The 26,496-nt window shown below is 32.3% G+C and overlaps 1 protein-coding gene across 1 annotated transcript; it reads left to right on the top strand.

The window, feature by feature from the left end:
* The first annotated feature begins 988 nt into the window (after positions 1 to 988).
* On the top strand, positions 989 to 25,726 carry LOC114331507 (uncharacterized). Its single transcript, XM_050652589.1, has 4 exons — positions 989 to 1,106; positions 11,300 to 12,031; positions 22,873 to 22,914; positions 24,771 to 25,726. Exons 1-4 carry the CDS (start codon positions 1,095 to 1,097, stop codon positions 25,644 to 25,646), a joined length of 1,662 nt encoding a protein of 553 aa, XP_050508546.1. The 5' UTR covers positions 989 to 1,094; the 3' UTR covers positions 25,647 to 25,726.
* Positions 25,727 to 26,496: the final 770 nt, after the last annotated feature.

The following is a 26,496-nucleotide window of genomic DNA, read 5'->3' as shown; positions in this document are numbered from 1 at the left end:
GAGATTTTAAAGTTACCCCCACCCCACCTTCAGGGGATGTAGTGGGGGCTGGTGTTTGGTGTCATTGGATACATTTCTGAAAATTATTGAACACGTGTTTTTCAGTTTTTCGATCCGATGTTTAGTTCGCGAAATATTTGACCGTTCCACTACTTTTGGGACACCTTGTATAAATAAACAATACTGTATACAACTGTACGTAATTTGTATAATATGTACTGTGCATATGTATTTCATGTTTTTGCAATTATAATGGAGTTATATCTGTAAGTATACCGTATTTTATCAATTTTTACAATATTCTCCGTCTAATCCGGATTTTCGATAACCCGGATCGGCCGCGGTCCCGATTAACCCGACTTATCGGGGTTCCACTGTATCTGGTTTCGCTGCTTGGAAATGTCTCCCAAATCCCAGTACAACTTAAGAAACGCTAGTATCTCTTCTTCTGTGAATTTCTGTTACTATGTTTGACTGCATTTTGTGATGTCACACGGCTTTTTAACTGATCTGGCTGGAACGTCTATCTTTCTGTTACGTGGCTGTTAGTGTAGCTGTTAGTGGCTGTTACCTACAACCACCATAGACAAGTAGGTACATACTCAACTTGACTGATTGACCTCAATTTGTTGACCGCAAATATTTATAAAATCACACAAACAACGTTTGACCTAATAGGTTTAGATAGCTTGAAAATAGATTATTCTTTGAAATGCTACATACTCTATATACATAACATCAGCTTGATTGTCAGAAAAAAACGCTTATACCTACTAGGCAGATTGCAGATCTTTCTAGGAGATAATAAAAAAAGTTTACCTTAACATAAACAAACATGATATGCAAATTTAAAATCTTATGATCTTATTAGGAATACATTAAACCAAATTTCAACTTTTTTCCCCAATCCCGCGTGCAATAAACTATTTTTACAACTTCTTGATTATCAATTAAAAAATAGTGCTAGTGACGACCTTCAAAAAACCGGCAAATATATTCCGGGGTGGGGCTGATTTACAAAGATAACGAAAATCGTATAAATAATAATCAATTTGACCAAAAATTATTGTTAAGTTCACTAACGACCAAATACAATGGCTGCTAAAGTAAGTGTTATTAATATTTGTTTAATTGTGTTCAGTGATCTTACTTAAGTCTTTCTTAAGTTTTTTTTCAGGAATTTACTACTTGTGCTTACAAAGTAAGTCCATTAATTTTTTGGGTCTTGGTATATTACATGATTCTTCTCCATTCTGATCTGTTTTGTGTTTTTTTCCAACTTTTTATTTTTAATGTTGGTATATAATTTTCTATTTGTCCTATTTCTTTTTTTTTTCTAACGTTGTTCGGATCCTGGTGTATTTTGCATGCTTCAATATTTTATCTTCTTCCTTAAATTCCTTTTTCTTTTGTGTTTTTTTATATGTGCCAGTACATAACTCATGTATAACTCTATCTATTCCTATTTTGAGGAATCTATTTAGCAGGATATCGTGTTTAACGTTATCAAAAGCTTTTTAATAGTCAATGAAACATAATACAAAAACATCTTGGCGTTGATGGTAGCAATTTGAGTCCACGATTCCATTGAAAAGAATGCCTCTCTTGCACTTAACCTATTCAGACACCAAATTGTGTCTCTCCGGTATTTACTTCACATTTCGAATATATCCGAGAGTGTATGGCTCGTAGAAAAACTTTCAAACATGGCTCAGATAACTTATGAGTCGATAATCACTACAGTCTTTAGGATGTAACTTTGTGGAATCGTTACATAAGTAGATTTTCATGTTTCAAGGATGATGTAGATGCTTTAGGTGCGTAGGTGTACCAGTAATTTCTTTAATGTTTCAATGTTTCTATAAAAGTTTACATCGTCATGCTGAGCATGTAGGCTCTCCGCTTCTTGACATTCGTAAATCACCCAGATTTCTTTCGTTCGTTTGCATTTTTGTTTACTAATTATGTTTAGTTCCGAACACTTTTTATGTTGTTGTTGAATTTTGGCCATCGTTCTTTCCTTCATAATACATGGCATATCATCGGTCATTCAAAATAAATTGTTCTTTGTTGTTGCTGGTTTAAGCAGGTTATCAGAAGCTGTTTGAATGTTAGAGTATAGTATAGTTGATCAAAAAGATGGCATAACCCAGACATCCAAAGTGAAATTTATCCTTCAACACCAAATTGTTCTATATGGTCCACACAATGTCCAGAAAAAAGTCACACCATTTTACCAAATCGGTAAATTCGTAGTTTTTTAAGTTTTTCGCCAATATTTCTAAAACTATGCGGTTTAGCATGAACAACCCTCTATACAAAATTGTTCTACATTAAATTTGAAATAAAAAAGGCCCGAAGCATAATATTTCTAAAATGAATGGTTCCAAAGTTACGGAGGTAGTATAGTATAACTGGTCCAAAAAAAGGCCCAACCCAAACATCCAAAGTAAAAGTTTTCCTCCAACACCAAAATGTTCTATGTGGTCCACATATTGTTCAGTAAAAAGTTACACCATTTTGAGCGTCCGGTTTGGGAGGGAGATGGGAGAGAAGCCGGTAAATTAGCAGTTTTTTAAAGTTTTTCGTCAATATTTCTAAAACTATGCTTTAGCGTAAACAATGGTATATACAACAATGTTCTACATGAAATTTAAAACAAAAAATGTTTTATACATAATTGTTTTAAAATCAACGGTTCCAGAGTTACGGAGGGTGAAAAGTAGAGGTTTTCGATACTTTTTATATTTTTTGGGCAATATTTATGATATAACTATACCAAAAACCCAGACATCCAAAGTGAAAGTTATCCTCCAACACCAAATTGTTCTATATAGTCCACATAATGTTCAGAAAAAAGTCACACCATTTTGAGCGTCGGGTTTGGGGGGAAGAGGGGGGAGAAATTGGTAAATATAAAAAGTATCGAAAACCTCCACTTTTCACCCTCCGGAACTCTGGAACCGTTGATTTTATAACAATTATGTATAGAACCTTTTTTGTTTTAAATTTTATGTAGAACATTTTTCTATAGAAAATTCCTTACGCTGAAGCATAGTTTTAGAAATATTGACGAAAAACTTAAAAAAACTACTAATTTACCGACTTCTCCCCCATCTCCCACCCAAACCGGACGCTCAAAATGGTGTAACTTTTCACTGAACAATATGTGGACCATATAGAACAATTTGGTGTTGAAAAAAACTTCTACTTTGGATGTCTGGGTTAGGCCTTTTTTTGGAAAAATTATACTATACTACATACAAGGGTTATGCATAGGGCCTTTTTTATTTAAAATTTAATGTAGAACAATTTTGTGTAGAGGGTTGTTTATGCTAAACCGCTTAGTTTTAGAAATATTGACGAAAAACGTAAAAAACTACGAATTTGCAGATTTCTCCCCCCTCCTTCCAAACCCGACGCTCAAAATGGTGTGACTTTTTTCTGAACATTATGAGGACCATATAGAACAATTTGGTGTTGGAGGAAAACTTTCACTTTGGATGTCTGGGTTTGGGTCTAACTATACCATACTATTATGCCGTATGTCGTTCTTTATGCCATTCGGACATTCGAAATTTCGTTGGTTGTTGCTTGCGCACAGTTTTGCCAGTTCGGATCCCATTTTGTCTATAATTGTTGGTTAGGTACCTCTATTTATTAATATTATATCTCAGCGTTGTTACTGATTTTTAAGATAGTATTTTAAATTTAAATTGAAAGTATAGTTGTTCCATTTTTTCTTTGCCCATGCGTCACGATTCATTTTCGAACAAATTAAATCAAAACATAAAGTGAAACGTACTAGTCCAGAAAGCCACTGCGCATCTGCTAGGAAAAATATTCTAATTTGGAATTTTTGCATAATCTTACTCAAAAAGGACCCCTTTTAACAAATTTGCATGTTGCCAGGACCAAAAGTTGGTCAAAAATTTTTTAAACGTTTTTTTTTTTGTTTTTTTTTTCCTGAAATTATTTTTTTTGGATGGAACAAATTTTTTTAGGTTTTTTGGATCATTCCAAACAGAAAAGGTCTTTAGTGACTTTTCTCTAAAGTTGATAGTTTTTGACATATAAGCGATTAAAAATTGAAAAAATGCGAAATCGGCCATTTTAACCCTCAAGAACTATGTGAAAAACTGAAAATTTGAATGTTGCCAAGGTAGGTAGATATTCTTTAACCATCCATTGATGAAATCCCGAAGAGTTTTTTGCAATACAACATCAAAAACCCTTTTGTATTTTAATTGCCAATCAAGCGTGCGCGACACTATTTCCACCGTTGCATGTGTATACAGTTTGGTGCAAATGAAAGGAATAAATTCGTTATTTCGTAAACCGCTGACTTTAAGGAAAAATTCCAAAACAAGTCGGCTTTTATTTTTAAGTTATGATATTGTGGCATATATAGTATACTAGTGACGTCATCCATCTGGGCGTGATGACGTAATCGACGATTTTTTTAAATAAGAATACGGGTCCTGTGCTGGCTCATTTGAAAGGTTTTTCAATTCTCTATCCAGTAATATAAACATGTTCATAATTATTTATACAGGGTGTCCAAGAAATGTTTATTAAATTAAATCATTTGGCAAATTGACAAAAAAATTAAATTATTGGACACCCTGTATAAATAATTATGTAAATGTTTATATAACTGAATAGAGAATTGAAGAACCTTTCAAATGAGCTAGCACAAGACCCCTATTCTCATTTAAAAAAATCATCGATTTCGTCATCACGCCCAGATGGATGACGTCACTAGTATACCATATAATATGTCACAATATCATAACTTAAGAATAAAAATCGACCTGTTTCAGGATTTTTCCATAAAGTCGCCGGTTTACGAAATAACGAATTTATTCCTTTCATTTGCACCATAGTGCATACACACACATGCAACAGTGGAAAATAGTGTCGCGCACGCTTGATTAGCAATTAAAAAACAAAGGAGTTTTGAATACTGTATTGCAAAAACTCTTCGGGATTTCATCAATCGATGTTTAGAGAATATCTACCTACCTTGGCAACATACAAATTTTCAGTTTTTCACATAGTTTTTGAGGGTTAAAAATGGCCGATTTCGCAATTTTTCAATTTTTAATCGCTTATATGTCAAAAACTATCAACTTTGAGAAAAGTCACTAAAGACCTTTTCTGTTTGGAATGATCCAAATAACCTAAAAAAAATTTGTTCCATGCAAAAAAAATAGTTTTAGGAAAAAAAACAAAAAAAAAAACGTTTAAAAAATTTTGGACCAACTTTTGGTCTTGGCAACATGCAAATTTGTTAAAAGGGGCCCTTTTTGAGTAAGATTGTGCAAAAAATCCGAACTAGAATATTTTTCCTAGCGGATGCGCAATGGGTTTCTGGACTATACGTTGATGTGTATATACATTGTGTATAGTGTATACTATATACTATACATATCGCCGTACGTTTTCCTTTATGTTTTGATTTAATTTGTTTCAAAATGGATCATGACTCATGACGGATGGGCGAAAATAAAATGGAACAACTATAAGCAGTCAGATTGTTGTAGTCAGAGTAGGTTTATATCATTGATGTACGTGCATATAATATGTGTATATAAATAACAAGAAGTGGTATGAGAGTTAAAGTCACCCAAAACATTTACTATGAGCTGTCCTGGAAAGTATATTGTCTTCTCTTAGGTCAAATTGTTTAATTATTTTGAAGCTAAGTTTTTTAAAGTATTTTTCTTCTTATTATTTTAACTCGGTTTTTAATACTTTCGTTCTTTGATTTTAGGATAAAGTTCTTTCCACATTTTACTAAGTCTGAGTACATCTATAGTATGTTCTTTTCTTAAACAATTTCTATTGAATAATCGATTGATTCGACCGATACTCTCAATTTCTCTCAATTTCTATTGAATTGGAAGAACCACGGTTATCCATGCTGTTCATTTAATTAGTTCCTTTGCTGGTTTAATAAGTTATGAAATGAAAACTGATTTTAGCTTTCAATTGTAATTTTTATTCGCTTTTGGCTTCATTATTTGTATGTTTGTTGCATAGTATAAGAATTTAACATTTTATATTTCTCGCAGTTTTTAAAAATTTTCCTGTTTATACTATAAAAGTATAGGTCTGGATCCAGCGTATGAAAAAAAAGTTGATTAATAGCAAGCTGAAAATTTGTTAATAGCTTAAGGGTGTCTAGTCGGATAAACTTTGATATATGGGAACACTGGAACAGGGGCAGTTTTAATTGTGGAACAGGTTAAAAATTTGGAACGGCCAGAACACGAAAACGGCACATTTATTTTGTCCGACAGAACAGACTTAAACTCTCCGAACAGAGATTAAACTCTCATGCAAAAATCAGACTGCTATTTATCACCTGTCATAATTCCTGTCATTTGACATATACTACATGTTCCACTCATTAAAACGCCCATTTGGTGATAAATAGCAGTCTGATTTTTGCATGAGAGTTAAATCTCTGTTCGGAGAGTTTAAGTTTGTTCTGTCGGACAAAATACATGTACCGTTTTCGTGGTCTCACTGTTCCAAATTTTTAACCTGTTCCACAATTAAAACTTCCCCTGTTCCAGTGTTCCCATATATCAAAATTTGTCCGACTAGACACCCTTAAGCTATTAACAAATTTTCAGCTTGCTATTAATCAACTTTTTTTCATACGCGGGATCCAGACCTAGTAGATTGTAGGTAGACATCTCTTTCTCTATGCTGACGTTCAGTATTTAGACCAATATCTTTTGCTAAACTATCTTTCATTCTTCATTCCTTATACATTCCTTATACAGTGCATTCGTAAAGTGTGGAAACGGTCTATTATCTTATGACTTAATTATTTTCAGAGTTAAAGCTCGAACAGGTCGATTTTTATTTTTAAATTATGATTTTTTAACGTATAGTACATAATAGTGACGTCATCGATTTGGGCGTAATGACGTCATCGATGATATTTTTAAATGGGAATAGGGGTCGTGTGGTAGCTCATTTGAAAGGTGATTCCATTCTATATTCAGTAATATAAACATTAACATCATTATTTATACAGGGTGGCAAAAAATTATATTTTAATTAAAATAATTGACGTAAAAAGAAGAATGTATGTAATTTATTTAACTCAAAATACATTTTACTGATGCCAAATATAATAAAAAAAATGTTTTTCTACGACCGTTTAATAATATGCTCATTATTCGCTATTTTTTCATAGATAATAGCACCCATTACTGTACCCGTGAGTAATAATTTATTACTCACGGCTCATTACGCACGGGCTGTGGCGCATGCCACTTTTAATATTAATCGTATATAAACTGCAAATAAAATTACTTAAACTTGTTTATTTAATACAATAATGATTATAATTTATACCAATAATTGATTAATTATTTACATGGGAAATAAGCCACAATTAAAATGAAAAAAATAATTTTATTAACGTTTCGACGCCCAAATCGGGTGCCGTTGTCAAAATACAAAATATTACTAAAATAAACTAAAGTGTTGTTGCTAAGCAAAAAAAATTCTTCTAATAATTTATTTAATCTCACTCATTTATATTGGCAATTCAGACATATATTATACATTTTAAAGTAGAAGACTTTAAAATGATATTGCCAATATTTATGAGTTGCGTTCCTGGGACGACTTACTGAAAGATAGTTCATTCGATTACATGAAATTAACCCCAACTCAAGAATATCCGTCATAAAAAATTATAGCATGTGATATGTCTTTAAAAAGACAACCAAATGCAACGACAGTAAAATTCTCGCGTTAAAGACTTCATAGTAAATCACAAGGTAAAACCAGGAAAAACCCTGTGATACTATCCCGACATCGTAAGTATTTGGTCTTACATTAATTTACTCTCAAAAAATAATACCAAATTCTGACTTGTAACATGTTTAATTTATAAATAATATTAATAATACTAGATATATATTGTTGACATATCCATGCGTGTTGACATATTTGAGATCTCTCAAATTCTCTATTTTTAATATAATGAACATAGAGTTCAGTGGAGAGATTCAAGTATAGTCCTGAAAGAATCAGATAGTAAAAAGAGAAAAATCAAAGAAGCGGCTCTAATTATGCTAAATGAAACCAATTGTGTCGCAAATTCCTCGGTAGAATGCAGTAGGATGTGGTTACCCATACTGAAAGAGGAAGTCAATAGAAAGAAAATACCAAGATTAGTAAGTCAATAATATCGAGCTAGTACATATTTTATATTTTAGTATTACTTATATATCTAGTATTATTAATATTATTTATAATTTAAACATGTTACAAGTCAGAATTTGGTATTATTTTTTGAGAGTAAATTAATGTAAGACCAAATACTTACGATGTCGGGATAGTATCACAGGGTTTTTCCTGGTTTTCCCTTGTGATTTACTATGAAGTCTCTAACGCGAGAATTTTACTGTCGTTGCATTTGGTTGTCTTTTTAAAGTCATATCACATGCTATAATTTTTTATGACGGATATTCTTGAGTTGGGGTTAATTTCATGTAATCGAATGAACTATCTTTCAGTAAGTCGTCCCAGGAACGCAACTCATAAATATTGGCAATATCATTTTAAAGTCTTCTACTTTAAAATGTATAATATATGTCTGAATTGCCAATATAAATGAGTGAGATTAAATAAATTATTAGAAGAATCTTTTTTGCTTAGCAACAACACTTTAGTTTATTTTAGTAATATTTTGTATTTTGACAACGGCACCCGATTTGGGCGTCGAAACGTTAATAAAATTATTTTTTTCATTTTAATTGTGGCTTATTTCCCATGTAAATAATTAATCATAAAAATGCCACAAGGAAATAGCTTCAGAACAACATACCAATAATTAACTTGGAAAAATTTTTAAAGGAATTTTAACTGTAACAATGTCAGTATATTTTGTACGTTTATATCTTGTTTACTAAAAATTTTGACATTTATCATTTATTTTAGTGACAGTGACATTAGCGCATTTTGTTTATGTTAATTGGAATTTATAACTACTTAATATTGTATTTGTTTTTCAAGTTATATTGTGTTAAATATGTTATAACATATTATGTATAGTTATATATTATTCTATTATATCGGGTGTCCCAAAAGTAGCGGAACGGTCGAATATTTCGCGAACTAAACATCGGATCGAACAACTGAAAAATACGTTTTCAATAATTTTTAAAAATCTATCCAATGTCATTAAATACGATCCCTCACTCCATTCCCTAGAGGTGGGGTGGGGGGTAACTTTGAAAGCTTAAATGAAACCCCCAAGTTTTTATTTCAGGTTTGGATTCCTTATGTAAAAGTAAGCAACTTTTATTCGAGACATTTTTTCGAATTACGGATAGATGGCGCTGTAATCGGAAAAACAATTTATCGTGATTACCATAGGTAAATTATAGAAACGGTCTCATATCTCGAGAAATACACTTCCAAATGAAAAATAAAAAAATATGTATTTAATATTTTTCAAAAACCTATCGAATAATGCTAAACATGACCTTCCACCTCACCCCCACGACTTGGAATTGGGGATAACTTTAAAATCCTAAATGGCAACCTCCATGTTTTATTGCAGATTTGAATTCTTTATGAAAAACTAAGCAATATTTATTCGACACATTTTTTGGAATAGTTGATAGATGGCGCTACTAAATTGTCTTTTTCCAATTATAGCGCCATCTATCAACAATTCTAAAAAATGTTGCTTAATTTTTCATGACAAATCCAAATCTGCAATAAAAAATGGAGGTTGCTACTTAAGATTTTAAAGTTACCCCCACCCCACCTCTAGGGGGTTGGGTGGAGGATCATGTTTAGTGGTATTCGATAGGATTTTGAAAAATATTAAATACGTATTTTTTGGCTTTTCATTTGGAAGTGTATTTTTCGAGATATTAGACCGTTTATATAATTTACCTATGGTGTCACGATAAATGGTTTTTTCTGATTATAGCGCCATCTATCCATAATTCGAAAAAATAAAAGTTACTCACTTTTACATAAGAAATCCAAATCTGCAATAAAAACTGAGACTTTCCATTTAAGATTTTAAAGTTTCCCCCACCCCACCTCCAAGGGGTGGTTTGGGGTATCGTATTTGATGTCATTGGATAGATTTTTAAAAATTATTGAAAACGTATTTTTCAGTTTTTCGATCCGATGTTTAGTTTGCGAAATATTCGACCATTCCGCTACTTTTGGGACACCTTGTATATAGTTAAATGTAAATATACATTATAACTATATATTACGAAATACGTCCACCGACAACAGCCATTTCCTATTTATTAGATTCACTGACAGTAGCTACAAATTTAAGCTTATAATTTTTCGGAAACGAATAGAACTTATATTGACTATTTCTAGTTGTATTTTTAAGTACAATAAATAAGAATTTAGTAATAGTAGGCAACCAATTATTCAGCCACGTACTAGGGGTAAATAGCATTTAGGTATTTCTGTAAATGATTATAATTTAAATCTCGAGTAGTTGATAATTAAATGTTTTACTAACTAAAATAAAAAAACGTCGTAGAAAAAGTATAGTATTCTACTCGCATGTAATGGCTATTACTCACTCTGATGAATTACGACACTCGCCTACGGCTCGTGTCGCAAACTTCATCATCGTGAGTAATAGCATTACATGTACGTTGAATAATATACTATTATTATATAAATAAACCTTGCTTTTCGGTTAAATTAAAAAATGTTCAAACTGTCAAGAGGCAGGTGTGTGGCTGTTTGAAATTTAATTTAAGCGAAAAGCAATGTTTATTTATGAAATAAACATTTTTTTTATTATATTTGTCATCAGTAAAATGTATTTTGAGTTAAATAAATTACATACATTCTTCTTTTTGCTTCAATTATTTTAATTTAATAATTATTTTTTGGCCTCTCTGTATAAATAATGATGTTATTCAATCATCTTTCAAATGATTTCTACCACACGACCCCTATTCTCTTTTAAAAAAATCATCGATGACGTCATTAAGCCCAAATCGATGACGTCACTATTATCTACTATACGTCAAAAAATCATAATTTAAAAATAAAAATCGACCTGTCAGAGCTTTAACTATGAAAATGATTAAGTCATGAGATAATAGACCGTTTCCACACTTTAAGAATGCACTGTGTAGTCATGACAACGCAAAGATAGGTCTTTTTATAGTTTGCTGTTTTGACCCTATTCGTTGCAGTAGCTAAAGTGATAGCATTATAATTGGGACCTTACATTATACTCACAACAACTTATGTTTTCTTCTTTCAGTTTTTAGTTCTCGCCGCATTCGTTGTAGTAGCTAGTGGCTACGAACATCATGATGAAAATTTCGGTCATGGAGCTCAACATGCTATCTCCACCTACTCCACCGTTCAACATCACGCCCCAGCAGTCCACGCATATGCTGCTCACGTTCCCGCAGTCCAAACCTACGCTGCTCAACCACTTGTCCAACAATATGCTGCTCCAGTAGTCCACGCCTATGCTGCTCCAGTTGCCAAAACTGTTTATGCTGAACCATCTGCACCAGCTCATTACGATTTTGCCTACGGCGTAGCTGACCCACACACTGGCGACTCCAAACACCAACACGAGTCTCGTCGTGGAGATTTTGTTCACGGAAGTTACTCCCTCTTGGAATCCGATGGAACCAAACGTGTCGTAGACTACACTGCTGATCCACACCACGGATTTAACGCTGTCGTACATAACGAACCAGCTGTACACGCTGTAGCCCCAGTTGTAGCCAAAGCGATCGTTCCCAATGTAGCATATTCTGCACCAGTGCATCAGGCTTACGCTGCTCCAGTAGCTCATACTACATACTCCGTTCCAACACATGCTTATGCCGCTCCAGTAGCTCATGCCGCTTATGCCGCTCCACTTGCTCAAACCTACTCCACCTCAGTCGCCCATGGTTATGCTGCTCCTTTAGGCCATGCTAAAGCTGGTCATTATGGATATGCTGCCCAGGCTCCAGTTGTGTCATACAATGTCTATTAATTTAAATATTAAATGTAGATTTTGTATATAATTTATTTTGTAAAGTTGCAATGCAATTAAAGATAATGTTGACTGAAGAACCTTTTTTATAAACTATTTCCTGTACTTGATGGATTCGACCGTTACTTGATAGAAATACATTTTATCTTATAATAAAACACTGAAAACTTTTGTTTTCAATATTTACACAAAATTTATTATAAATTAATGTCACTAAAGCTCTTTCGACAGAGTGCCTTTCTCAAATGACGTGTTTTTATTATTCGTCTATACGTTAAAGTCTCTAACTTAACAGGTTTGAGGAGTGAACATCAATAAACAAATAGCAGTCTTTGGAACCATTCATTTTAGAAAGATTATGCATAGGGCCTTTTTTATTTAAAATTTAATGTAGAACAATTTTGTATAGAAGGTTGTTCATGCTACACCGCATAGTTTTAGAAATATTGACGAAAAACGTAAAAGACTACGAATTTTCCGATTTCTCCCCCCTCTCGCCCCAAACCCGACGCTCAAAATGGTGTGACTTTTTTCTGGACATTGTGTGGACCATATAGAACAATTTGGTGTTGAAGGATAACTTTCACTTTGGATGTCTGGGTTATGCCACCTTTTGGATTAACTAGACTATACTACAATGGGTACAACAAACAAACAATTATTAACAAAATTTTAAACCAAAAACTGAATAAAGCCCTGAAATTTATCTTCCCACTACCAGAGAAAAAACCCGCAACCTTCTGATCTATCATACATACAGGCAAGATATCAACAAAAATTAACAAACACATAAAAAGAAGGAATAATACCATCTTTAAGAACTAACAAATAGTTAGTCAAATACATTAAGAACAATAAGAGCCAAAAGAAAAAGCAATTACAGAGAAGTGTGACAATTACAATCTGACAGTGGTGACACTGTCCCACTTACATCGGTCAAACTAGCAGAACCTTTGACAAACGCATAGCAAAACACAAAAGGACTTTCAATAATAGAAACACAAATTTAACGTACGCATTTCACCTTCTAGATCAGAATCATTCTTTTAATGAACAGTATCAAATTCTTTATATTCAAAATAAAATCCTTAATTAAGCTGTCTTTATTAGAATATATTGAATTAATAAATTAAAAACACAGATATAATTCCGAATGACCAACTTGAGTCAAACGGCCCTCCATTCGTTAACCTATTCAATTAGAGACTATAGAGGCACTCTGTCGAAACAGCTATAGTGACATTAATTTATAATAAATTTTGTGACAATATTGAAAACAAAAGTTTTCAGTGTTTTATTATTTCCTATACGTTACATAACTTCCGATCGATTATAAAAAATTAATCAGATTGATCCGTGGGTGATATCGTACCTACTACAAACTAGACTATAAGTGGACAAAACTAGATGAAATCATAATTTTAAAAGGAAGATAAAGGAACTTTTCAAGGTCTGCAGGTGAACATTATGAAAACTTTTTAGAAAAATTGTAACATAATCATTTTTATATTGACGAAAAGGGGAAGTAAATTAACAGAAAGGGAAAATAGATTAAGAAACAAAACCGAAAAAAGGAATATCGAATAGATAAATACAGAGTGAGTCTGTAATTTGGAATAAATTCAATAGTTCAAATACTGATTATTTTTTTGAAAAATACCCAGACCTGTCAATTAGTATTTCAAATCTAAAATTTTTTACATACAATAACAATGTATACAGGGTGTCCCAATTTAGAGATATGACGTCATCGTTGAGTTTCTTAAATGGCAACACTGTTATTTTGATAGCTATTTAGATAGGACGTGTAAAGTTATACATAACTGCAAAATATCAAATTTTTATTTCCTACCATTTACAAGACAATAAAAAATGAAGTTATGTCTGTAATTTGGAATAAATTTAAGGCCGTGGGTACATAATTCGTAAATATTTTACGGCTATCCCTATTTTTTCTGTCTTTACACGGCAAATTATGTGTAGTAAAATTCACACTGGTATGGATATGTAAACATTACTAGAATGTCATTCTACTTGACAATGGCATCATTAACTTTAAAGAGATGGCTTTTGAATGTTCTTAGATAACTGTTATTTGTATAATTGCAAATTATTAATTCAGTTAATAAATGTCATAATTTTTTCACTAACTATGTATCCAGTGATTGTAATAATTTATATGTACAACAAAAACTAATACTCAATCGAGAAAAGAGCAAAAGTGTTTAAGTGATTTTTTAATAATATATTGTTACTATTATGGAACGCTTACAAATATTTTGAACATCTTTAACAACAAAATACTTGGATCACAGAATATAATCCTGATGTATTCTCTGCTTGAATCTTCCATAAATAACAAACAATAAATATCTTTTTATTAAGTTCACGTCTTAAATCAATTATTTATGAAATAAATTATCAATAACCCACCAACTCAAAATATTCCCGGTGCCACGTCAAATATTTAAAATATTTAAAACTGTCACTGTCTTGTCATCATATTCTATTTGACTCAGTGCGTTGTATGACAAAGATAGCGAATGCTCGATTTGGAAAATATCACCACGGATATGGTGTCCATTTTTTCGAATCCCGCAGAATGAAAGACTAAATTATTATCGAGGGCCGAAAGTCCCTTAGAATAAATAAAAAGTTTCTTTTGAATGAGATATTTGAAATTAAAAATCACACTACATTTTCTCTTAGTTTTTCACCCCTGTAACTTATTAAAATATACATTATAGAAGTTTTCAGGCACTTTCGGCCCTCGGCAATACCGTAATCTTTCATTCTGGATTCGAAAAAAATGAATCCCCATTTGAATAGCATTGCAGCCGAAAACACGTACCCATCCCCTTAATAGTTAAAATACTAATTGTTTTTTTTTTTGAAAAATGCTCATACCTCTCGATTAGTATTTCAAATCGATATTTTTTACATACAATAATAATGTATACAGGGTGTCCCAATTTAGAGATTTAATATTATGCTTTATTATCTTGTATATGGTAGGGAATAAAAAATTGATATTTTGCAGTTATGTATAACTTTGCACACTCTATCAAAATAGCTATCAAAATGGCAGTGTTGCCATTGAAGAAAATCAACGATGACGTCATATCTCTAAATTGGGACACCCTGTATACATTATTATTGAATGTAAAAAGTTTCGATGTGAGATACTAATGGACAGGTCTGAGCATTTTTCAAAAAAACAATTAGTATTTGAACTATTGAATTTATTCCAAATTACAGACAAAACTTTGTTATTTTTTGTTATCTTGTAAATCGTAGCGAATAAAAATTTGATATTTTGCAGTTATGTATAACTTTACACACCCTATCAAAATAGCTATCAAAGTGATAGTGTTGCCATTAAAGAAAATCAACGATGACGCTCTATACATTATTATTGTATGTAAAAATTTCAATTTGAAATACTAATCGATAGGTCTGAGAATTTTTCAAAAAAACAATTATTAGTATTAGAGCTATTGAATTTATTCCAAATTACAGACTCACTCTGTATAAAAGATGTATGCGTCAATTGGCTACAGCAGTATCAGTTTTAAACAGACGGTTTTCGAAAAAAAAAATGGTTTTATATAGACCATAAAAATCAGGCTTTATTTATACAGTGTGAATTTTATGTATGGAAACACTCAATTATCTCGGAAAAGGCTTGCACGATTTTTATAGGTTTTGGTGGGTAAGGGTTTTCTAATGCGGCCGATATTATAGTGCTAATTACATTGTTGTCAGAGTTTCCGTTTTTCTGGAAATCTAATGAACTTTCTTATTTTAAATGGAACACTCTGTATATTTTTTGCGTTTTGAAGTCCTTAAGAAATAATGATTATTTTTCATGTTATATTCCCTATACCTAAATTCCATAATTTCTGAGTTATTGCTACATTTATTAAAAAAAAATTTAACAAATAGGGATGTTCACTAATTTTTAAATATAGTTAAAGTCAATAGATTACAAGGTATATAAAAACGTAACAATCATAAAACTGTTTAAAAATGTATATTTTTTAAGATAAATGAGTTCATAATGTTGATTTTCTTGGAGGCTAGAAAAACGGTACCCTGCAGCGAGGCTACGGTCTGTGACGTCAGCAGTCGTAACGTCTTTGATCGACGACTAGTTTTGTATACTTATTTACGAAGTGTATATGAATGTGCGCAGTTTTTTACGTATTTGATTATTAAAAATGAAGCCAAATAAGTGGTGTTTTGTTTCTGGGTGTGTAAATACATCAAAAAACAGTTCTGACAAGATGTTTATCACCGTTCCAGCCAATTTAAAAGAGAAAAAGAAATGGTTTGTTGCAGCTAGAACTTAAAATAACTAACTTAAAGAACTAACTTAATAAAATAAACATTATAGACGTTTTCCAGAGACTTTCGGCCCTTGGTAATAATGTAATTGTTCTTTCTGCATTTACATTTTTCAAAAATACTTATTAGTTTTCTCAGAATTCGAAAAGAATTAATGAACTTAAATAGCATTAGACCAAGCTTTTGCACCTACCCCCATAAGGAGTAAATAAAAAAGTTTCGGGACCTCAAATTTGTATTCTTAAACTGGGATATTCCTAAAAACGAGATTCTAATAATACATACAGTAAAAGTAAACCTTGAAATAACTACATGTGGATGTAGGTATGACTTTATATTATATTAAAATCATTAATAATTTAGTGAAAAGATTGGTTGAAATGAAAATGTATATTACCCAAGTTCAAAAATATTTTTTACCTTGGATCTAGAGTTGAAAAGGACAGAGCAACATTTAACAACATGCATGAGAAATATTTTCACCCATTGCGACATAATATCTCTCTCACTAAAAATGCGGCTGCTAAAATGTTATTAATTTCCGGTCTTGCTATATGGCGCAGAGGCCTGGACAATAATGGAAACATTAATAAAAAAGCTAGAGGCATTCGAGATGTGGGTGTACCCAATTATCCTCAGAATATCCTGGCGACCCACACCAACGTACAGGTATTGCGTCGAATGGGAAAACAAAAATAAATCTCTTTTACAATTAAGAAAACGAAGTCTTAAATATTTCGGTCACCTCATGGGACATGATAAATATCGTATACTCCAACTGATAACGCAAAGTAAAATAGAGAGCAAACGCGGACCCGGAAGAAAAGACACTCATGACTTAAAAACTTACGCCAATGATTTGGACAAAAATCGATCGAGTTATTCAGAAACGCCGCAATGAAATTAAAATTGCCATGATGATAGCCAACGTCCACAACGGACAAGGCACATGAAGAAGAATAAAAATATTTTTAATACACCTAACCAAGGTAAGGTAATAACCAGCCAATGTATGTATACAATATGCATGCATACAATGCATGCAACTTTCTCTATTTTTTCTTGTGGAGTATTAAGCATCTATTTTTTTAGCTTAAAGAAGACATGGAAAATTATATGGAATATACACTCAGTAAAGCTGTGGTAGATTTATTTTTTTACAAAATGCCAATAAATCATACACCATTGTTACATCTACACTACAGTCGGTAGTTGATACGAATCGGCTTTCTGAAAACCTTCTTCCATTTAATTTGTTTATTTTTGTACCACCCAAAACATGTCCTTACAAACAGTCTATCCACTTTAAACTAAACAAATTCACTATAAAACTCCACTTTAACCGTGATAAAACAAGAAGAGAACAAAATAAAATGACCTGAAACGCCAAACAGGTAAACAATAACACTATGAAAATGGCGCGCGCTTGGGGTGTGCAACTAGTGACGTCAGGCCAATAGAGAAGCGTTCTTGAAATTTAAAATAATGCTAGATTTCTAATAAAGATTTTTCATAGAAAGGCTTTTTCAATTTTGTTGAAATTTTGGACAATTATTCCTAGGGTGTTTTTTAATCGTTTTACATGTTTGAAATTACTTTTTAATTTTTTGTGAACATCCCTATTATAAAAATCAATTTTTTCGGCCCTGGTAAACATTATTTTAGATTGTTTGGTTCATTGTGAACAAAAAAGATCTTTTGTAATTGTTCTCCAAAATTAATCGTTTCCGAGCTATAAACAATTTAAAACTGAAAAAAATCGAATAATGACGATTTTCAAGGTTCAAAAACACAAATCAAAAATATTATTTTTGAAACCGCGAAGTACCCAAATTCAAGATCAAGCCTTATTTTATCAGATACCTTAAGTAATTGTAGCTTGTTTCATTTTAAAACATTGTTTTTTAGTTGTTAATGCAGCTCGATCGCCCGTCCTGACATACTAGGTCTGGATCCCGCGTATGAAAAAAAGTTGATTAATAGCAAGCTGAAAATTTGTTAATAGCTTAAGGGTGTCTAGTCGGACAAACTTTGATATATGGGAACACTGGAACAGGGGCAGTTTTAATTGTGGAACAGGTTAAAAATTTGGAACGGTCAGACCATGAAAACGGCACATGTATTTTGTCCGACAGAACAGACTTAAACTCTCCGAACAGAGATTAAACTCTCATGCAAAAATCAGACTGCTATTTATCACCAAATGGACGTTTTAATGAGTGGAACATGTAGAATATGTCAAATGACAGGAATTATGACAGGTGATAAATAGCAGTCTGATTTTTGCATTAGAGTTTAATCTCTGTTCGGAGAGTTTAAGTCTATTCTGTCGGACAAAATAAATGTGCCGTTTTCGTGGTCTGACCGTTCCAAATTTTTAACCTGTTCCACAATTAAAACTGCCCCTGTTCCAGTGTTCCCAAATATCAAAGTTTATCCGACTAGACACCCTTAAGCTATTAACAAATTTTCAGCTTGCTATTAATCAACTTTTTTTTCATACGCGGGATCCAGACCTATACGCACTTCATTAACAATTAAAAAGCAATATTTTTAAATAAAACAAGCCAAAAAATCTTATGGCAAGCTATTAGAAGAATTGTTAAGCTTGAATTTAGGTACTTCGTAATTTCAAAAATTATATTTTTTACTTGTGTTTTTGAAACTTGAAAATCGTCATTATTCGATTTTTTTCAGTTTTAAATTGTTTATTACTCGAAAACGATCAACTTTAGAGAAAAATCACAAAAGACCTTTTTTGTTCCCAATGATCCAAAGAACGTAAAATAATGTCCAACTGAGCAGAAAACATTGATTTTTATAATTTGTTTAATTTTTTTTTTAATAAATGAAGCATTAACTCCGAAATTATGGCATTTAGTTATAGGGAATATAACATGAAAAATAATCAATATTTCTTAAGGACTTTAAAATGCAAAAAATATACAGGGTATTCCATTTGAAATAAGAGAGTTAGTTAGATTTCCAGGAAAACGAAACATCTGACAACAATGTAATCATGTGACTATAACATCGGCCGCATTAGGAAACTCCTACTTGCCAAAACCCATAAACATCGAATAAGCCGTTTTAGACATAATTAAGTGTTTCTGTACATAAAACTCACTCTGTATATTAAAAAAAACTTAAGGAAATCGTGTAAGAGATGTGTGTTTTGCAAGGAAAGCGAAAATACAGACTTTTGAAGGAAAAGCAGAGTATTACGTGAAAGTGGTTAATGATCTCAGTATAGCAAGTAGCAAGTAATTCTAGGGCTTTGGTCCATGATTCCAATAGCAAGGGGTTGGGATAAAAGTTTTTAAAATTAAAAATTTCAAGTATGCGCCAATTTTTTTAGAGGTATTTTGTCTGAACTTTTGTTGTACTACAGCCACAGTCATTAAAGTATGCTGAAGCTTATATTACTCATTGTAGGCATTTTATCTGCACTTTTTAAGTCTCTTAAATCAAGAACTGGTATCATCGTCCCAATCCCAATACTCCAGAAAACAAAGCATTTAAAAATAAAAAAATTACAATTTTTTACGAAAGGTCAACAAAAAAGGAGTACCTACCATCTCGCGGGTATCGAAATTTTTACTGTGTCATGGTTTTTTAGCAAAAAAAAACGATTTTTGAAGTTATACTTCTTTAGGCACGAGGGTGAATTTTTACATTCCCTGGCGCATGCGCACACCGACAGTATGGTATTAGTCGCTCAAACGTTATACGGGATCTGATTGGGTGTTAAAATCATCTGTAAATAATTGTTCAATATGGAGATTATGGATAAACAAAGGTTGTGTATATTAGTTTTTATTGTTGTGATGGCAGAGAAAAAAGCAAGTTTATAATTGTAGTGACTTTCTAAATAGTTTTTAAAAGCGACAGGTACGTAATAATTATTGTAAATGTTTCAGTATCCTAATAAAAAATTACATAGGTTCCTACCTACCTATTTGGAAAATTTAAAATAAACCTACCAAAATAGTATGTAATGCTTTGATTTACATAATTTGATTACCATCAAAATTTCTATCAATATTCACCTAATATATTGTTTTGTTACTCTATGTTTTGTTGTATTTTATTATTTCAATTCTGCAAAAATCAAAATAATTTGGTTAAATTCAGAACTGCCAAAAGTTTAAACCGTTTAGTTAGTCGATCTTCCCACATGATGCATGTATCTCCATGGGTAAAAGTGTAAGATGAATGAATTTCAATACTAACTGCGCTAACATAAGCGGTTTCGAACCCCAATGGAAACTTTTATTTTTTTATTTATTTTTTATACATTTTATGATTGTGAGTATATTTATTATCTATTTTTTTTTCAGAAAATACGTATTTAGTTAAAATTTTTTCCGACATTTATTGTTCAGAAATCATTTGTGGCATTTTTCAATGTGTTTGTGTGTGTTTTATTCTTTTATTTTTTTAATTTTTGGTATTGGTTTAATACAATTTTTTTAAAAGTAGTAAGTATTAAAATTAGTTTAATATTTAAATAAAATATAAATAAACTGTTTAAATTATATTAATTTCGTTGAAATCATATCATAGAAGTATAACTTCTTACGTGCGTACAAAGTACACACACATTCTTTTTTTTTTTTCATTAACTTCAATTTTATTTGGTACGCTAATTATGAGGAGATTTTCACGATTTTTTACCAAAAAAAGGGACCAAAATTATTTGGAGCGTAACTTGCTTACTCTTACTTGCTTACTTGCATACTAGAAACTTATTTAAAAAACAAAAATAAAGCTTTTATTGCCACTTTAAAAAAGTTGTAATGTAATGGGAGCAAAGTATGCTAAATTTGCAGTCACTCGCGCGTTATGGGGACCTATTGGTTTGTGAAGAATAGGTCCTAAAACCAAAAAAGTTAAGTAACATTTTCCATTTTAGTGGGAACTTTCCACTTTTTAATTAAATTTTCCATTTCCAACAATCGTTTTTTCCGATTATAGCTCCATCTATCCATAATTCGAAAAAATGTCTCGAATAAAAGTTGCTTACTTTTACGCAAAGAATCCAAATCTGCAATAAAAATTTGGAAGTCCCATTTAAGATTTTAAACTAACTCCCACCCCACCTCCGTGGGGTGTCGTGTTTGGTACCATTCGATAGATTTTTCAAAAACATTTTGAAAGTATATTTTGCAGTTTTTTGATCTTATGTTCATTTTACGAAATATCGCGGGTTTGTATTTACAACTTAAAATTTACCCCCACCCCTCTCGGTGGGTGGTCATGTTTAGTACCATTCGATAGATTTTTGAAAAATTATAAAGACGTATTTTTTAGTTTTTCGATCTGACGTTCATTTCGCGAAATATTCGCTTTTTTTGTGAAACTTTTGAGTCACCCATTTCCTTACGCCCCGCTCAAATCGTCAAATTTCTGAAATATACACTCTTTTGCATGTAATTAACTTACCTTATCTTAATCTGACAATTTTGAGTATTTTTAAGGATATATTTTTTTTCGGGCTCCCTCTAACGAACTTCCCTGTGTTAAGAGCCAATATATGGTAGAGGTATATCTGCTATGGTATATCTGCAGGGTACCAGGTTTCTCCCCATATGATAATCTGACGCGCTCGAGTAACTGCAAAAATCGCCGCTTGGGCTTCCCTACCATAATGAGTTTTACCCAAAAAGTACTTACTTTTTTGGTTATTTCATGTTGAAACATTCGATTTGGGATTTGACGAATATTCTATTTTTCATTAGATACAACTTTTCTTCTACTGGCTCTACAGAACTCTAGAATGCATGCAGAATTTTTTTTTCACTTTTTTAATATAATCAATATCTACTTTTCCTAAGTTTGTTTTCTTTTGATAAAATACTTTCTTTTTAAATTATTTGTGAAAAACCATCTAAAAACATGGTTTTGTTGCTGAAAAATAAATATTCACTCGCAAATAACTCGAGAAGTATTAACTTGATGAAAAAACGCCATAGAACAAAAGTTACTTAGAATTAGTCAGTTTATCAATTTCCGCACTTATTTTGAACGTTTATTTTTCACCCCTAAAAAGCGGTGATACTCACCTCCAGGGCAAAAGCACACATTGGCACAATATCACTTTTTTCTTTGACATGTTATCTATGTGTGTGCCAAATTTCATGTCAATCCAAGCGGTTCTTTAAAATTTAGAGGTACCTATTACAATATTTTACCGTGAGTGAATGGATTATTAGTTTATTTCAAAAAATATTTTTACTGCATTCTTGTAAGAGCTAAGTAACTTACATAACTTTGACTTTTTGTTAACTAAGATACCACCATTTACCAATAATTCTTCGTCTCCTAAGTGCATAGACTTGTTAAAATCGACCTTCATGTCATACCAGAATCTGACAGGATGTTGATACCTAGCAGATTAATGTGAAAGGTTCCAAATTCAATTCCGGGGTGGGACCACCTTATTAACACAACAAAAATCATATAAATAATAAACACATTAGTCAAAATAGTATTGTGAAGTTTACGACCTTACAAGCATTATGACAGCCAAAGTAAGTGAATCAATTGTTTTTCAACAACTTTTTTTTGTGCAATCATTTGTTATAGTAGGGGAGCGAAGTATGCTAAATGTGCAGTCACTCGAGCGCTTTGGGAAACTATTGGGTTGTGCAGAGTAGGTCCTAAAACCAAAAAAAGTTAAGTAAAGTTTTCCATTTTAGTGGGGACTTTCCATTTTTAATTTAATTTTCCATTTCCAACAATCGTTTTTTCCGATTATAACGCCATCTATCCGTAATTCGAAAAAATGTTTCGAATAAAAGTTACTTATTTTTAGGTAAGGAATCCAAATCTGCAATAAAAAATGGGGCTCATATTTAAGATTTTAAAGTAACCTCCACCCCACCTCCGTGGGGGTCGTGTTTGGTGTCATTCGATAGATTTTTCAAAAATATTGAGAACATATTTTTTAGTTTTTCGATCTGATATTCGCTTTTCTTTTGTGAAACTTTTTTCTCACCCATTTCTATACGCCCCGCTCAAATGGTCAGATTTTTGAAATATACACTCTTTTGCATGTACTTAACTTACCTTATGAGAGAAGTACCTGAGAGAATGGTTTGGATGTAGCTCAAAACAACTATTTAGAGCTACTGCCTCAAAGATTAAAATAGCTATGATGATTGCCGACCTCCGTAGCGGAGATGGCACCTGAAGAAGAAGAAGAAGAAGAAGAAGAAGAAGAAGAAGAACTTACTTTATCTTAATCTGACAATTTCGAGTTTTTTTAAGGATAGATTTTTTTTCGGGCCCCCCTTAGAACTCCCCTTTGTTAAGAGCCAATATATAGTAGAGGTACATCTGCAGGGTACCAGGTTTCTCCCCATACGCTAATCTGACACGCTCGAGTAACTGCAAAAATTAACGCTAAAAGTAACGCGAAATTTAAAGTGAATACAGTTTCGTCGTTTTAAAAGTTATTTAAATTCTGTGAAAAAAATTTTATTTAAATTTACGTTTAGTTTTTAATTGTTGCCACTTTTAATTTTTTTTAGTCATCATAGCCATTGATTGTGCCATCAGACTTTTTAAAAAATACACAAACTTCACTTTTGCAAACATAAGCAATAAGCAAAAAAAAATAAATATTTTAAAAATTCAAGAAAAAATATTCGACCCTATCTATAAATTTTTAATTAAATTTAAATTTGTGTGTGTGTGTGTGTTTGAAGAGTTGGCTTGGAAGCTAGTTCTTTAGCCACAGAATTGTAATATAAGTTATTGGTTTTTAAATAATATATCCAACTTAAAAAGAAATTTACATATAAATATTAGCTCATATTATATTTCTCTACTGTCTAAAGAAAGTAAATGGGTGATGTTTATGGGAGTCTGAATTTTAAGATCTGATAATTTTGAATAGAGTTGATCTGTTTCCTAGTTTCATACTTATGTTTACCGCATTTGAAAAGAATATGGTTGATGTCACATTGTGATATATTATTGCATAAGCATACCCCAGAAGGGATAATATTTAACTTAGCTAAGTGCGCTGGTAATGCGCCGTGATTGGTTTTCAGACGAGTTATTGTCGCCGTCGTAAATTTAAGTTGAGTTTCCTTAAAATCGTGATATATTATGCTTATTAATTCAATTTTATCTCGATTTTATGATCCAAACTTTTTATTTGTCTTTTTTTTCTTATATGATAAAAAAACTCAAATTATGATGGTCCCTACCATTGTTTGGGTAAATTTCCATTGCTATGCTTTTTATTGTTTTATTGTAAAAAAGCTGTTTTTGTAAAACAATTTTTTATTTTGTGTATACACTTGAGGGCACCCAACTTTTATTAAATTCAACCACATTTATTTCTTATTCAACATTTTATAATTTTATCCTGTTTTAGTTTATAGTTCTTGCTGCATTCATCGCAGTAGCTAGTGCTGGCTCTTGGGGTTCGGGTCTCGGCTACTCCGCACCAGCTCTAGTTGGTCATGGATCTCACGATGCCATCTCTACCTACTCCACTGTTCAACAACATGCTCCAGCTGTCCACTCATATGCTGCCCACGCTCCTCTCGTCCATGCTCCAGTTGCCCATTCCTACACAGCTCCAGTCGCTCACGCTTACGCTGCTCCCGTTGGTCATGCTCACGCTGAACCCTCTGCACCAGCCCATTACGACTTCGCATATGGTGTAAGTGACCCCCACACCGGAGATGCTAAGAGCCAACACGAATCTCGTCGTGGAGATGTTGTTCACGGAAGCTACTCCCTCTTGGAATCCGATGGAACCAAACGTACCGTAGACTACACTGCTGATCCACACAATGGATTTAACGCTGTTGTACACAAAGAACCTACTGTACACGCTGTTGCACCTGTCGTAGCTAAAGTTGCAGCTCCAGTCGTTGCTAAAATCGCAGCTCCAGTAACGTATGCTGCCCCAGTAGCTCATGCCGCATACTCTGCTCCAGCAGTTCATGCTGCCTACGCTGCTCCAGTTGCCCATGCTTCCTATGCTGCTCCAGTTGCCCATAATTCCTATGGTGCCCCAGTTGCCCATGCTGCCTATGCTGTCCCAGTTGCACATGCTGCTTATGCTGCTCCAGTAGCCCACGCCTCTTATGCAGCACCATCTGTACATGAATACGGTACCTCAGTTGCTCATGGTTATGCTGCTCCTTTGGCCCATGGTCATCATGGTTATGCTGCTCCTTTGGCCCATGGTCATCATGGTTATGCTGCTCATGCTCCAGTCCTTGCCCATAACGTATGGTAACTCTAGGAAGGAAGAATTGTATATTTTGTATATAAATTATTTATACTGCTTGCAATACAATAAAAGGTTGTCGAAAACTATTGATTGTGTTATAATTTATAAGCCCATTTAATTTACATGTCGATATCCAGAAGCATGGTACCTACAGAAAATTCATAGGACTATTTTTTAAATTATAACTTTATTAGGAAGCACAGTAGATACTTTACTAGAGACTACAGTAGTACGATACTACAGTAGATACCACAACAATTACTTAGTATAGTACATACTGTCCAAAAAAGTTCATTTTGCTATTTTTCCAAAAAAATGTTTTACAGTCAATTAGGTACAATATTTTGATATTTTGATACGTTTGAAACGAAACAATTAATTTTTCTCATAATATGGTAGGTAATACCTGCTCATTTTGCTGAATGCGGATAGGAATAAGTTCAATTTTGGAGGTTGTTGTTGTTGAGTAGTATCTATGTATGTATTTTGACAACGGCATCCGATTTGGACGTCGAAACGTTAACAAAATCATTTTTTTTACAAAAATTGTGGCTTATTTCCCATTAAAAATAGTTAATTACAAAAATGTCACAAGAAAATAGCTTCAGAATAATATTGAGTAGTATCTAAATTTTTATATTATTATATTTTAATATTATTATATTTTAATATTATAATATTATTTACCGTGTTTTCAGAACAAATTCTATATATCTATATAGTAAGTTTCATTTTATTTACTGCTACATTTTCAAAAATAATTTCAGCCCATTTCCAATCTACCTGGATCAGCCTGTACTAAAAAAAATAACATCAAAACTCCGATATATGAACTGTTTATGCATTATCTTGCAAT

The sequence above is a fragment of the Diabrotica virgifera genome, chromosome 6, assembly GCF_917563875.1.
Source record: "Diabrotica virgifera virgifera chromosome 6, PGI_DIABVI_V3a".
Lineage (NCBI taxonomy): Eukaryota > Metazoa > Arthropoda > Insecta > Coleoptera > Chrysomelidae > Diabrotica > Diabrotica virgifera.
Note: the sequence above shows the minus strand (reverse complement) of the source record. Positions and strands in the feature narration are given on the sequence as shown.